At 35.6% G+C, this 16,661-nt stretch overlaps 1 protein-coding gene across 1 annotated transcript; it reads right to left on the bottom strand.

Moving 5' to 3' along the window:
* Positions 1-7,075: 7,075 nt before the first annotated feature.
* Positions 7,076-8,792, bottom strand: LOC109206002 (NADH dehydrogenase [ubiquinone] 1 alpha subcomplex subunit 2-like). Its single transcript, XM_019368767.1, has 3 exons — positions 8,650-8,792; positions 8,437-8,543; positions 7,076-7,436 (listed from the first exon to the last, which is right to left on the bottom strand). Exons 1-3 carry the CDS (start codon positions 8,733-8,735, stop codon positions 7,333-7,335), a joined length of 297 nt encoding a protein of 98 aa, XP_019224312.1. The 5' UTR covers positions 8,736-8,792; the 3' UTR covers positions 7,076-7,332.
* Between the last annotated feature and the right edge of the window lie 7,869 nt (positions 8,793-16,661).

Below are 16,661 nucleotides of genomic sequence, written 5' to 3'. Positions count from 1 at the left end.
ACTTCGCATTTGCGAGAGGTCTATCGCAAATGCGAAGGAGACCTGAAAATTTGTTGTGTCGCAAATGCGATGATAGCAGAGTCTGGGTTCGCCATTGCGAACCCTGGTCGCAATTGCGACATCAGAGGCCTGTAAAATCCATACTTAGACGAATTTTTAACCATTTTTCACATCTTCTCAAAACATAAACACTCTAGGGCGATTTTGCAAAGGCAACTTCTTCTCCAAATCGATTGTAAGTCGTTTCTAACTAGTTTTCTTTAATCCTTAACATCTTTTCACATGATTTCAACTCAAAATCAATGATTTTCATGGGGAAAATTGGGTGTTTTGGGTAGAACCTAGGTTTTTCAAATTTTGGGGATTTGGACCTCGATTTGAGGTTCGATTTCAAAACAAATTATATATTTGAGTTCGTAAGTGAATGGGTAGTCGGGTTTTGGTTCGAACCTCGGGTTTTGACCATGTGGGCCCGGGGTCGATTTTTGGAAAAAAATTTAGAAAACTTATTTTTCATGCATTAGAATTTGTTTATTTAGCATTCATTGATGTAATTAAGTATCTTGTGACTAGATACGAGCGAATTGGTGGTGAAATCAAGAGGTAAAGCTATAGTTGAGGCTTGAACTGTGTACGAGGCATCGAGGTAAGTGTTTGGTCTAACCTTAGCTTGAGGGATTAGGAGTTGTGTCCTATTTGCTACGTGTTACTTGCTGAGTACGACGTATAGGCATTGTGACGAGTATCTATACGTTGGTGTCAAGCATGACCGTGAGTCTTAAATTGAAATTATCGTGTTCTTGATAAATACTACGAATGCTTAAGTTGTTGATTCTCTGTGTTGAGCAAGGATTATGATTATTCTCGTGGAAATTACTTATGATTGAGTATTGGTGCTAGTTGAGGAAGTCAGATGTTGGAACAGGTTTGGTTATAGCTGTTTTTCCCTTGCCGGGACGTATTTACTTAAAAATGTCGATTCGCTTGCCGGGATAGTGTTGTTTCTTTATTGATCCCTTGCCGGGACTCTCTGTGTGATTGATGTTAAACTGTTTATGTGGATCGGGTTGCACGCCGCAACAATATTATATTTGGATCGGGTTGCACGCCGCATCAACTTTATGTTTGGATCGAGTTGCACGTCGCAACAATAATATAAATGGATCGGGTTGCACGCGGCAACAGTGATAGATGATATGGATCGGGTTGCACGCCGCAACAGTATTTTTATGATTTGGATCGGGTTGCGCGCTGCAACAATAGATAATAGAAGTACTTGTTGATTGGTTACGAGTTCCTGATTTTGTTGCTGTGAGTTTTAAATTGTTCTTTATGCTTTTCTCTTAAATTACTGTTGGTAAATGATACTCCCCCGCAGCATGTTTCCTCCTCCCATCTTAACTTGTTTATTTCTGTTTATTTTCCGCTGTACATTATTTATCTGCACAGGTTTACTTGGTAGTCTGGTCCTAGCCTCGTCACTACTTCGCCGAGGTTAGGCTAGGCACTTACTAGCACATGGGGTCGGTTGTGCTGATACTACACTCTGCACTCTTTTGTGTAGATCCCAGTGCTGCAGATTTAGGACCGCAGTGAGGTTTCAGCTTCTTGCTTGTCAGGCGACCCGAGGTAGTCCTGCAGGCGTCCACAGGACTTGGCGTCTCCCTCTGTCTATTTTCCTGTTTCTCTTATGTAGTTCTAGAGACAATATTTTGTTATTTCTTTCAGACCTTTATTTGTAGTACTCTTAGACAGTCTGTGAAGTTGTGACACCAAATCTTGGGTGGTTTTGTTATGGGGGGATATTAGTAGTACTATTAAACTTGACATTTATTCTTCCGCTTGTTAAATTATATCATTTATTAATTGTTGGCTTATAACTATTAACGAATTTGAAAATGGAGAAAGCAAATACTTCAGTTGGTTGGCTTGCCTAGCTTTCACTAGTAGGTGCCATCACGACTCCCGAGGGTGAGAAATCCGGGTCGTGACCGGCTAACCAAATATGCTCACTTCCTAGCTATCTCCCATCCTTATTCAGCAGCTGATATAGCTAAGATGTTTATGGAGCAAATTTTCAAATTGCATCGTATGCCAGCAGATATTGTTAGTGACAGAGATCCTGTGTTTACAAGTAGACTTTGACAGGAGTTATTTGCTATTCAAGGGGTTACATTGAATACTTCCACTGCCTATCATCCTCAATCCGATGGGCAACTAAAGTTATCAATAGATGTCTTGAAATTTATCCCAGGTGCTACTTTTCTGATTCACCTTCTGATTGGGGCCAATTCCTTTCTTATGCCGAATGGTGGTATAACACCACCTTTCACACTTCCACTTAAACCACTCCATATGAAGCCCTTTATGGTTAGCCACCTCCTTTACACTTGCCATATGTTGCCGGGGATTCAGAGCTATCCGAAGTAGATATGAGCATGGTGACTAGGGAATTCAAGTTGTAATTGCTTAAATACCATCTTGCCAGATCACAACAGAGAATGGAAATGCAAGCCAATAAGAGAAGATCTGATAGTCAATTTAGTGTGGGAGATTGGGCGTATCTGAAAATTTGGCCTTATAGACGGGTGACTAGGGCTGCTCATCACTTCAGCAAGCTATCTTCTAAGTACTATGGTCCTTACATGGTTATCCAGAAAGTGGGACATGTTGCCTACAAATTATCCTTACCAGCAGCTGACTTGCTCCTTCACCCTACTTTTCATGTTTCACTACTCAAACCATGCTATGCAGTTCCAGCTCAAATCTCGCATCCACTAGTGTTGAACATTTCGAGTCCATATTGACCAAAACCAGTCAAGATTTTAGACAGGAGAATGGTTCAAAAGGGTAACAAAGCTGTTGTTCAACTACTCATCCAATGGGAACACCTTGATGAAGCTCAGGCTACCTGGGAAGATGTCAATGCTTTGAGAGTTCGGTTTCCTTTGTTCCTTACTTGGGGACATGGAAGTTCTTAATGGCGGGGCACTGATGTGAGCCAGATTGAAAGGGGTATTAAATGGCATGCGAGACAGCGAGAGCAGTACATACAGTTAAGTCCAGTTGCTTTTTGAGTGTAAGAAGTGTTATATACACATTCACTCTTCTATATTTTTCTATTTGGACACTTTGCGTCCTAGTCCCTAGTTACGCATATCAGTATTTGTATAGAGTTTGAGCTCTCATTTGCTTCTTCGTGAAATAAAACCTAACTATTTTCTGCTTCTTCTTAGCTGTTCCTCTTTCAATTACTGCAATTTTCTTAGTTTTCAGAATTAATTACAACATAATAGAAAAGGAAAGAAATCAGTTTAGTATCATGTAATAAAACAAAAGGACAAGAAATTAACCAATGCATAGCTAAGCGCGCAGTAGTAGTAGTTGGACTAGAGATGACCGAAACAAAAAGCATAGAAGAAATACAAAAGAAAATAAAGGTGGGGCATTAAGCATTATGAATATAAAATTAAACAAGAGAAATGGAATATTTAGAACAGAAGTTTGTGGTGACAAAGCATGGAATATACAACCAAAAACTTTGATTGGATTGCAGCTTTAATTATAAGCATATAAATTAGAAAAATAAAAGAAAAAAAAATGTGGAAAGACAAGTTAATGGTTGAAGCATATGCTTAGAAGATCCTCCTTCCACCAACCTTTTTCTAATGTTAAATTAACCTCCCTACCATTAATCCTAATTCTCTCTCTTTTAACATCACTCTTCTTCTTTTCCTCAATTCTTCAGTTTTCTTCAACAATGGAAGAACACACTGATGATGAAGATTCTGATGATTTTTCTTCTTTGGTGTAAAATATATATCATGATCAAGTGATTACTTTCTTTGGGCAACTACCCATCCTTTGGCAAATTAAAACACTCGGCTCAAGATTCAAGACTATTTATTTCGAGATATATTTGTATTTTTGGTCTAGAGGGATTTTCTTTTCCACTTTGTTATCTCTAATAGCATCTTTCTTGATGTACTCCAAATATAAATGCATGCACATGGTTTTCTTTTCCTTGGTCTCAAGTATCGTTCTTAATTTGATGTATTATTTACATTAATTAATAGACTAGCAATCAAATGAAATTAATCTAAGTATCTAGCTCTCAAGTCTCAATGACTAAATCTCCATCAATCTGGAGATACATTTATTTCGTGCGAGAAGTATTTTAAAAAATAATAATGCTTATTCACTCGTCACTATATAGTTCAAGTAACGACCAATACTTTCTGTATTGTGATTAATTTCAATTTTCTTTGTTTATTGTAATTTTCTCTCTGTTATGTCTAGTGTTTACTAGTTTTTTTTCTTCATATTTTCACAAGGGAAGGGGCGAATCGCCAGGGTTAGGGCTCTAAATAAGAACTTTATATATATTGACATAACGCCATTCCATGTACTAACTTATCCCGGTGATTGGTGTTGATTAAATCGTTATAATAATAATAATAATTTTAAAAATACTTTATCCTGTCCATTGTCTGATATGAAATGAAACAGTTGACCTGCAAATATGATAAGGCCTATAAAATGAACCACTAATTGCAAGAACAAAAGAAATGCAAGAAGAAATTAAAAATGAGAAAAACAGTGTTTCAATTTCAAATGAATTGTTCTCTTGACAACCGCAGTTTTACTTGTAAAAATAGCACGGGCTAGCCAGTTTTCGTACTGGTCATTCAAAATAGCCAGCGTTTGCAAAGTCATTGAAAAATAGCCACTATTTTGCTGCAACACGGAAAGTTCCAGCATAATATACTGGAGATTGGTGCACCTGTATATGAACTTCCAGCATAATATACTGGAGATCGGTCCACCTGTGTATGAACTTCCAGCATATTATGCTGGAACTCCAACACGCGGAAAGTTCCAGTATATTATGTTGGACTGGTATATTATACTGTAACTCCAGTATATTATATTGGAGTACTTTTCCGGTTTTACAGTGTTTTCGTTCAGATTTATCTTTACATAAAAGTGACTAAATTTTGATTACTTTTGAATCTGTGGCTATTTTTGAATGGCCACTTGTAAATCTTACTATTTTTGAATTTCTCCTGTTTTCCTTCGGATGTCAATTATTTCCTCTAAATCTATTTATACTTGTTCTTGTTACACATTTAATGAACCGCAATCACATAAATGTCAAATTTTATGTTCAGACTAACTTATTTGTTGAATCATTTTATGTACATTATTTGGTTAAATTTGTTTTTTCTACAAGTACATATAGTTTAAACACAAAATTATTTTGTTAAAATCTCTAATATTTGTTAGTATTATTAATTATAGCCATTATATTCTTTGTTAATTCATTACTCATAAAAATGCATTTGGTTAAAAATGATAGGAATAGCATCATTTGGATTTTGGAGTATGCCTAGGTAAGCAAGGTTGGAGTATTTCTTGTTCTTTCCTTTTCATTATTCACTAATTTCTCCTACAATCTTGATAGTTCTTTCAATTTGGCTGAGGGTCACTTATGAACTCCAGAACCAGCACCTCAAACCATCAGCAAATTAGGGCTCAGTGCTCACATATCTTTAGTTTAAGCTAGCGTTTGGCCATAGATTCCCAAATTTGTTTTGAAAAATCTGATTTGAGTGAAATTTGGTGAAGATGAAAATGTGTTTGGACATAAGTTTTCAAAACACATTTCACTTTTTTTTTGTTTTGAAAAGACATGAAACATGACTTATACCTACAAGTTCTAAAAACTATCACAAATACCCAACAATACCTTTATCAATAACATTCATTATATTATCGCAAACCATAGTCCTGAACATAAATAAATTTGATACAAAATTATCATTTTTATAATGAACTACTTAATACACTATCAGATGACCGAGAAGACGAAGCAACATTGTTACAAAATAACAAATGGTGGGCTCTTTTATAAAATACAAAAGTTTAGGGCAATTTTTTAAAAATGTAATAGTGATATTTTGGGCCAAAACCAGCTCTTGGGAATTTGCCAAAATGTAGATAAAATCCATGGCCAAACATGTATTTGCCAAAAAAATCCCAAATATATTTTGGCAAAATTTATGGCCAAACGGGTCCTAAGTCACTAGTGTAATTAAGAAGCTTTCAAAGGTGGGGCCTAGCATCAATGAAGTGGGTGAAACTTTGAAGTCGGGGATTCAAAATCTCGTGGAGACAGACAAGAGTTACCCCGTACTCATGCTAGAGAGAAGTATGGAATAGTCGAGGCATGCAAAACTGGCTAGGACACCATCTCTATATAAATTTAGAAGAAAAGGCTCATTACAGAAGAAGCCGAACCAGCAGGAGCTCCAAAACTATCAACAACAACAAGCCCAGTAAATTCCTACAAGTGGAGTCTGGGGAGGATAATGTGTACGCAGAACTTACCCCTACTCAAGGAAGGCAAAGAGGCTATTTCCGGTAGACCCTCGGCTAGAAATCACAAACTAGACATAGCTCTATATCTCAGGAATTTGACATACAAACTGGACATAGCTCACTTGCCTGCATTCCTATATCCTATTATCCCCCAGCTTCAATAAAACTCTAAAACACAGAGGAACAGGGGATTAAACACAGAGCTCATATATCAATAGTTCATACAATCCTCTCTCTTAAATAAGGGAACAAACATTTCTTCCATGTCAACATTCTTAAACTCAGACTGATATTAACATTTAGCTTCTGGAAATGACAAGAACAAAGATCAATTCATTTGCCAAGAAGAAAATTTATTTGCACCGTACCTAAAGATAACGGTTACACACAGTATATTAGAAATTGCCTTGGCCAAGGAAGCAAGTGTGTATATATTGCTAGCACCTATCCATTTGCTGATATAAAAGGGCAGCCCGGTGCACTAAGTTCCGGCTATGCGCGGGGTCTGTGGAAGGGCCGGACCACAAGGGTCTATTATACACAGCCTTTCCCTGCATTTCTGCAAGAGGCTGTTTCCACGGCTCGAACCCCTGACCATTTGCTGATATGCTATGTTTATATGCAACACCATGAATTTCTGGTGTAAGAGTTAACAAATCATGGACAGCAAACAGTGACACAACAGCAGAGGAAATGACATTAAACTTCTAATGTTAATAGCAGAGAATTCAAATATTGGCTTTCCAAATAGCAAAACCAAAGTATACAAAATCCAAATATCTGAAGCTGCATGTTTATGCATATTATGATTTTTGGAGTTTGAACAGCAACGATGACAAGGTTGGTAAATGTAAATGCATATTATAATTGACTCACAATGACGAGTCAACTAAAATTATTTCAAAAGCACTATGCTGTGGATAGTCGGACTATTTTACAGTTTTAAAGTCATCAAGATTTAAGGGATGCCCCTACTTTCACGAGGTCCTCAAGTGCCTTTGAGATCTGCTCCTCTGTCAAGCCCTCCAGTCGGATGCCTCTTTCAACTCCGAGGTCTGTTACATATCAAAAAGTCCATGAATATGAGGACAACATGAGAATATATGAAGGGATAAACATCAGTTAGGACAACCTAGCAATTCGAAGATGAAACAAAATTTATCCCTGAAAAATCTAAATCTAAACTTCGTCAACTTTGTTTTTATAAGCATCCAACAAACAATTTAAAGTACTATGGAAAGGATCAGGATCAGTGGCTCATACCTGAAAAACCAAACCATTAGCAGAAATTTTTCCACTATGCTCAAACTTTATCTAAACCCATCAAACTCCAAAATTTTCCAAATACTCTATGCAATAACATATAATTTTTGTATTTTACCAAGCAGACAGTTACAGATAGGGCGCAATGAAAGAAAAAGATGTATATACGCGATACCAATTAGTTGGAAATATGTTTTAGCCATGTTAGTACATTTACTCTAAGTCCTACGCTTTCTAGCGGTCTTTAGCCCTATCATTGATTTATATGCCAGTAGAGAACAATAACGTACTAATACTACTTTTTATTTTTATTTTGTATAATATTGGCGCCGTGAGGACTGATATAGCCGACCCCAACTTGTTCGAGACTGAGACATAGTTGTTGTTGTATAGTTTGAGTACCTTATGATGCCCGACATGTCCTAAAGTCAGTAACTTTCTAAGTTAAACTTTTCATGTGTTGAATTCAACATCAATATCCTAACCTGATCATATGTTAACCAAGTACTTATCCGCATCTACTTATGAATTTAACTCAAACAGGAATTTACTGATATTTACAAATGCATAAACTAAGAGAATTTTCCTCTTACTTAGATCAACTGAAAGTAAAAAACAATGTAACAAGGAGAAATGCATAATACAAATCATATTCAAATAAGTCAAAGACTCAATTTTTCCCCAAGAACTCAAAGACCCACTCCAATTTTCCCATTTTAAGCACAAATAAGAATTAAAATAACAAAAACAACAAAGCAAATATTAGAAGAAAAATAAGGCGAGGAGAATTACCATATCTGGCCCAAAGCTGAGGCTCAATGGAATTGGCCTCACGAATCAAAATGGGCAATTTGGGGTTATGGGTTTTGAGATCTCTGTAGTTTTTCTCAATAAACGACCTGTGGAATATTAAAATAACTTACGTTTGAGAATCAGCAAAACAAAATGAAGAAAAAAAATGGAGTGAAATAGAGGAATAAAAAAACGAAAGAAAAGGGAAGAAACCTCGTGGCAGCACTTTGAGCAGAGGATGGAGAAAAGAGGATGCGAAGCTCCTTCAGATTACGAGATAGATTTGCTCTCCACGCCATTTTCTTCTTAATCTAAGCTTTCAACTATTCTCTCCCACTTTCCCATCAGTTCTTGTATTTTTGGTTAATGTTGTGAGGAGTACATTTTCCTTTTGGGCCACATCGGTTTGGGCCAATTTATTATGGGCCTTTTTATTACATCTCGGCAGCTTTATTCGTAAAAATTGCACGGGGCGCCCTATTTGGGCGCCCCTTTTTAACCTGTAGCCGCTTTGCCTTTCTGTTTGCACCCGTACCCGTTTTTTTTGTTAAAAGCCATTTGAAAAGACTATTTTGCCCTTCTTTATTAAAAGACTACTTTCTCTCCAAGTATACGCTAGTCCTCTACTGTCTCTGTCTCTCTCTCCCGTTATTCGCGTTTTTTTGATTTGCTCTTCTCTGAAATCAAACGGTTTTCGTCGTTGTTTCGAATTTTCAACTGCTAGTCGTCGTTGTTCCCACATTACGATTTAATCACAGGTACATTGCATTAACTTTCTGGGTTTTATTTTACGATTTAATTTCTGGTTTTGGGTTTTGATAGTCATGTATTTATGATAGGGTTTAGTTTGATAAGTTCATTAGTTTTACTTTTACTTTTGTATTTTTAGGTTTTCTGAACGAGTGTTTATGTTGTTAATGAAAATTCTATAAATTCTTCTGTAATTAGATGTTGAAATTTTTAAAAATTTTCAGAGTTAAACAGATGATAATGATACCTTAGATAGGAGCTGAAGTTTTTTTCATGTTTTGGCATTATTTTTGGATTTGAATTTGTGTTTTGTTTTTTTTTTTTTGCTGAATGTTTTGTGCTTGTATGGAGAACCAGAATTAAGTTTTTGTGTTTGTAACTGGTGAATTCCATCTTTAGGAGCTGAAGTTTTTGTGTTTGTAACTGGTGAAGTCCAGCTTTAGGAGATGAAGTTTTTGTGTTTGTTACTGGTGAACTTCAGCTCTAGAGCTGAAGTTTTTGTTTTATACCTGTCGAACTTCAGCTCTAGAGATGAAGTTTTTTTTGTAAATGTCGAACTTCAGCTCTGGAGCTGAAGTTTTTGTTTTATACCTGTCGAACTTCAGCTCTAGAGCTGAAGTTTTTGTTTTATACTTGTCAAACTTAAGCCTTTTTAGGTGTTGAAGTTTTAAATGATCTTTTTGATAATGTTCTGATGTTATTATTTGTATATTTTACTTTTTTTGGACAGATGGCTCCTAAAGTACCTAAAGATCCTAAAGTAGCTAAAGAAGGCAAAGCACCTAAAAAACCTAGACTACCTGTAGTAGCCCCAGGTCCTTATGTCCCTGAGCCTCCACCTACAAGACCAGGACAAAAATATTTTGAGTTTACAGAATGATTTAACTCTAAGGGTTACTGGGAGGGGAACCATGATTTGAAGAGTTTAATTGCAACTTTCTTGACTCCTGCACAACAGGATAAGCTCAGTAATGGTCCATTTAAACACATTATTGCTATGGAGAATTTCAAATGCAGCATGAAGTTGGTTCATTGTCTGTGTCTTTCTCGAATATTCACGAATGATCGAGACTCCATTAGTTTCAAGATTTTTGGGCATGATGTTTCCTTGAAGACTTTCACATTATGTGTGGTTTGCGGATCACAACACATAATATTGAAAAACCATTTAATCGAGAGTGCACTATTCTGAAACGCTATTTTGGTAAGTCCAAGGGTGTGTATCTGAAGGATATTCGAAGTTTTATGACTCGCAATGTAATTCCAATGAATGCTGTGAATCATGCACACGTATGCGAGAGTGATGATGATGCAGTTAGGCTTATGAAAATTCTTATTGTAGAGTCTATTCTGTTTGGGAAAAATACCGATTCATGTGTGAATGAGGAGTATGCATCTATCGTTGAAGACGAGAAGGTTTGTGCTGAATATCCTTGGGGTAATGTGGCTTATGAGAAGCTCATTTATTCACTGAAACATGCATTGGACAAGCAGAACAAACATCATGCAACTGAGTATAAACTTACTGGATTTCCATATCCGTTATGTGTTTGGTTCTATGAGCGCTTCCCAGATGTTCGGAAGAAGTATGTAGCAGAGGATGAGTACCTTGATATGCCTCAGGTCCCCAGGATGTTACGTTATGTATGCATGAGAGAGCCTAAATTTCCCGAACTTTATTATATGTTCAAAATTCATGAAGTAAGTTACTTTTTTTAATTTTTGTCTTTGTGTTAATATGCTGATGTATTAGTTTTTTTCTTCTCATAATATACTTTTTTGTATTAAACAGAGATATCGCGACTTTAGGGTATTGGATATAATTCCTACAGAAGAGGAATTGAATTCAATGCCTTTAATTGGGAAATTACCGTGCAACCGGATTCGTTCAAATGTAGTTAATGCAGTTCCTTCAACTGGTAAATCACCACTTACTCTGAGTCGATCAAAAGAATTGAATCAAACTCCTGTCATTGGTAAATCACCACCTACAAAGAGTCGATCAAAAGAAGCGAATCAAACTCATGACATTGGTGATTCACCACGTAGTCGGAATCAACCAAAAGAACCGAATCAAACTCCTTTTATTGGCGAAGCATCTCGTACCAAGAGTCGTTCTACCTCGTCTACATCTGACTTTGATGAAGATGAATTACTTGATAAAATATGCTCTGTAAGTTTTGATCTGAAGTTTTTTGGGTTTGTTTTTGTAAAAGTACAACATGTTTTTTGAGATGAAGTTTTCTTCTATATCTGAATTTTTGTTGTGTATCTATTGTAGAGGTTAACGACGGAGGTTCAAAGGCAAAATGAAAAAGAAAGAAGCACAATCGTGAACGAAGTTTTTGATAAGTTTAAACAGGAGGAGCGAACTGCTATTGTGGATGCGGTTTTTGTAAAAGTGAAGGTAAGCTAATTTATAGAGAAGTCTTTTTATTTGTGCTGATTTTATTTCAGATTAATCATTGTTAGTAATTTTTTTTCTAGGAATATTTCGATGAGAAGTTTGAACAGTTGTTTACGATTGTCAACAAATCAAATGGAATGGATCGAGAATATGACAGGATGAATGACTATTGCGAAGATCCATCGGCTTTTGAAGGCAATCAAAATGTTCAAGAACAAGTTGAAGAGCAACGTTGCAGTGCTGATAGATTGAGCAGATATGTAAATGATGAAGCACATTTATCAACTGAGAATATTGGAAGCGAGGAAGGTGCACATAATCAAGTTGTTGAGACTGAAGAACATACTGCTCATGATGCATTGCGTAAAGTCGCAGATGATAATGCTACACATAATGAAGCGGCTGTTGAAGGCATTGAACTTGTTCAACAACAAGGCGGAGAGGAACAATCCAATGTTTGTAGAGAGAGTAAAGGTGGAGAGAAAGGTGCAGATGATCAAGTTGTTGGCACTGAAAAACATGCACCGAGTTGTGCTTCGGAAAGTGATCAAGCACCTGTTGGTACTTTAAATCTGAAAGACGATCGGTATGCAGGAGTAATAGCGATTTGCAATGAACTTCTAGGTGGTGCTACACAGGAAATTATTACTACAGGTACAAAGTACAAAGCATGTTTGTTGGTGAATGTTTTGGTTTTGTAACTGGTGAACTTTTAGCTATAGAGCTGAAGTTTTTTTTTATAACTGTCGAACTTCAGCTCTAGAGCTGAAGTTTTTTTTATAACTGTCGAACTTCAGCTCTAGAGCTGAAGTTTTTTTTATAACTGTCGAACTTCAGCTCTAGAGCTGAATTTTTTTTTTTTGTAACTGTTGAAGTTTTTGTTTGTGACTGGCTAACTTCAGCCTTCTTAGAGTTGAAGTTTTAACTATTTTTTTATAATATCATGTAGTGAAATTTTCACTACAAGTATAAATTTTTTCTATGTTTTATATATAGAAAAACTAGTTGATCTATTCCCCCTCTTTTATGAATATGCAGTGGAAGTTGAAACTAGTTATGGTTCAATTGCCACAACTCAAAAACTCTCTGGTGATGCTCAATTGAATGAAGTTAGATTTGAGAAAAACCTTCCAGAGAATACTGCAATGGTCGTCGACGTTGGTTCAGAATTGAATGATGCTGGAAATGCTGATATTGAGAAAGGCATGCAGCCCGGGGAAACCACAACGGAAGACAAACGTAAAGTATTCTATAGATCATGAATTTATTATATTTGATCGAAGTATATTGTTTACATTTTGAAATTTTATATATTTTATTTTCTTTTTTATGTTTTTGAATGATTTTTCAGAATTACTGGAGGCAGGTCGAAAAGAATTGGGTGAGATTCTGCAGCAATATGAAAAAGGAGAAATACATATATTCACACCTGTTGACTCACAGACAGGTGTGAAGTGTGTTGGTATTATTTTATAAAATTTAGTAAGTATTATTTATTATTATTATTATTATTTTTTGCATGAAGATACAGGATCTGTTGGAATGAAAACACCATCTGTGTCGCAACACTTAGACCAGGTAATTATTTTCTGCAATTCGATTACTGGCTTTTCTTTTTGCCTAATATGTGTTCTCTATAAGTTTTATTTATGTTTATATTTTCCTTGCTTTTGCAGATCTCATCTGATGCATCGGAACTGCTTCCAAAACCTAAGAGAAAGAAGATTTCTAGTTCTCCTATGTGTGACACCAGTGATATCCCCAACTTCAATTTATGTTCATTTTCACTTGGTAGTACACAAGGGGCTGATTCAGAAGGTAATTCTGCTGCTGTTGTTGTTCGTGAAGAGACAGAAGAACGTCGTGAACAGCAGGGGAATTGGTCAAGCATCTGCCACGATGGCTGTAGTTCCCCCCCTGCTACTGAACAACAGCAGTTAGTTGTGACGGAACAGCAGGAAGAGCAAGCAAAAGGAAAACGAGATAAAAAAGGGAAAAGGATGCGTATGGAGAGTATTTGGTTGAGATCTCCTTATGTAGTTTATAAGAAAAAGCAAAGGGGGCAAGATTGGATAGTAGGAAAGAATAGAAGAAGGTGTCCCTTCCATTATGTTTCTCAAGACAGCGGATTGATCCAAAGATTTAAAAATTGGTTGGAGATGGATACCAGTGAATATGATTCCAATCGATTCAGATTAGCTGGACTTCATATTCAAAAATCATTCTTTACCGAGCTTATGGATCCTGACTCTGATCTTGCGGATGAAGTAAGTTATTAACTTTGTTTTTTGAATTGGTTTTCAACTGTATTTCCCAAAAGTTCAGTTTATTTTTTGTAGTATAGCTTTATTCATAGTAATCTGCTGAAGTTTTTTAGCTTATTTGCTAAAACTGAATATGCTTAAGTTTTTTTCATGCTGTTTTGTAGTTGTGTAGTGTGTTTTTTGTAGACTTCATAGTGGTAATTTCACATGTTATCATTTGTCGTTGTCCATTTGCAGCATATTGACGTGGGCGTATATTACTTGCGCAAAAAATATTGCTATCACCTTCCACATTATACAAAAGCAAAATGTGCAGTAACAGATTTACTTTTCGATCAATATATGACTATCCTGGATAGTGTTCATCCTTCAGAAGAAAAGTTGAAGATAATTGAGAAAAGGAAGCAAAAGAGAATGCAGATTCTTAAGAGCAAATCAAAGAAAAAGATGATATCCAAAGAACAGTTGAAAATAGAAGAAGAAGAAGAAGCGGTTATTAAGCCACTTACGGACTTTTGTTGGTATGAGGAAGAATCAACGAATGAAAAGGTGGCCAACTACGTAAAAGGCCTTGACCTTTCCTGTGGTATCTCATGGGCATCTTGCAAAAAAGTATTCTTTCCATTTCGACTTAAGCCAAGGGAGGGCCAGATATCTACGCACTACTTTTTTGGATATCTCGACTTTGAAGATAAAATTATATATGTGTATGATTCCATGGGCAGTGTAACATACAAGCGTTCGATTGAACATGTCAAAATTTATGCCCGGTTGATTCCACATTGTCTCAAATGCTTGAATTTTGGGAAACTTAATAAATATTATGGGGACAGTCCTGTGGAAGAATTTAAAATTAAGTGGATGCACACACCGAAACAGATTAACAGGTATGTGTTTCACATATGTTTTACGATGCATCTTATGTTTATTATATTTTGCCCTTGTCTTAACTATTCTTTAATTTCTTTTTGATGTATTTTTTGCAGTGTTGATTGTGGTATATTTGCTCTTAAGTTTATGGATATGCGGTTGATGAGAGAAGATGTCTTCAATTTTAATCAAAGTCAAACATTGGAATTCAGGACAGAATTGGCTGCCAATCTTTGGGCTCATGGAAATTGGAAAAAAGATAGCGGCTATGAAACTCCAGAAGAACGAGAAGGACATGATTATGGAGATTTTGAAGAGTCTCTGTGTGAATTTTTTGATTAGAGGATTGGTTGGTTTTACATAATTTGGTAAAGAATATATATTAATTATTTTTTTAGTTCACTTTTGTGTCATTTACCAACTACTAGCATTTACTATTTTTTTTTATTGCATTTACCAACTACTAGCATTTACCACTTACATCTTTTGCCAAGTGCTTATGTTCTTACATTCAATTTCTCTGAACAAAAAACAGGTAACAATGTCTTCAGCATTTATAGATATTAAATTGAGTAGGTGCATTCTTTGGCTATATTAACAATCTCTTTACTTGAAAATTTCATAGTCATCCATAGACTTCTATCAGATTTCTTTAAATTTGTATTCAAAGAAAAACAAGGAAATGTTGGCTAAGACATGCTTATTGGGTGTAGCAGGGAGTTCGTGTGAAGCAAAGATAGTGAAGGAGAAGTTGAAATACTTCATATGTGAAGGGGATTGGCCAGATCAAATACTCGAGCACCAGGAAAATTTGCTCTTTTAGGAAAATGAGCAAATTTCTTGGTGCTCGAGTTTTTGATGTGGCCAGTCTCCGTCACATATGAAGTACTTTGGACTTCTCCTTCACTATCTTTGCTTCCCACGAATTCCCAGATGCACACCAGTAAGCATGTCTTGGCCAACATTTTCTTGTTTTTTTCTTATGAAAGTAGATGGTAGTTGCTAAAAAACCAAGAAAACTCTTTGGTGGAAGACATAGTGAAGTTTCATGTAATGTGGTGAAGAAAACCAAGAAGAGCAACTATGACATTACTATGGAGAATATGAAGACACTCTGTGAACTTTTTGAATAGAGAATAACTTGTAAACAAAGAACTAAGTTTTTCTTTTTTTTTCAAGGATGTAAGTGAAAAGAAAATTGTATTTTGTGAATATACATTATTTTGTGTGAATTATGTGACTTTGATTGATTCAAATATGTTTATATCTTTTTCATGAATGTCAAGTATTTTTTGCTTAAGTTTTGAAATATACTAAGAAACTTAAGCACATTAGGCCGAAGTTTCTTGAAAAAGCTTTCGGACAAAAATTATTGAATACAATAGAAAAACTTCAGCTACCAAGTGCTGAAGTTTTTGAAAATATACTAAAAAACTTCAGCACATTAGGCCGAAGTTTTTCGAAAAATCTTTTGGACAAAAATTATTGAATCCAACAAAAAACTTCAGCTGCCAAGTGCTGAAGGTTTTGAAAATATACTAAAAAACTTCAGCCTATTGGGCCGAAGTTTTTCGAAAAACCTTTAGGACAAAAACTATTGAATCCAACAAATAACTTAAGCTGACTAAGTGCTGAAGTTTTTGAAAATATACTAAAAAACTTCAGCACAATGGGCTTCTTGTGAATATATATTATTTTGTGTGAATTATGTGACTTTGATTAATTCAAATATGTTTTTGTCTTTTTTCATGAATGTCAAGTATTTTTTGCTTAAGTTTTGAAATATAATAAGAAACTTAAGCACATTAGGCCGAAGTTTCTTGAAAAAGCTTTAGGACAAAAATTAATGAATACAATAGAAAAACTTCAGCTGCCAAGTGCTGAAGGTTTTGAAAATATACTAAAAAAACTCTAGCACATGGTCGGACGGTTTT

The sequence above is a fragment of the Nicotiana attenuata genome, unplaced genomic scaffold, assembly GCF_001879085.1.
Source record: "Nicotiana attenuata strain UT unplaced genomic scaffold, NIATTr2, whole genome shotgun sequence".
NCBI classification, from domain to species: Eukaryota; Viridiplantae; Streptophyta; class Magnoliopsida; order Solanales; family Solanaceae; genus Nicotiana; species Nicotiana attenuata.
The sequence above is the reverse complement of the archived record's forward strand: the minus strand, read 5'-3'. Positions and strand labels throughout refer to the sequence as shown.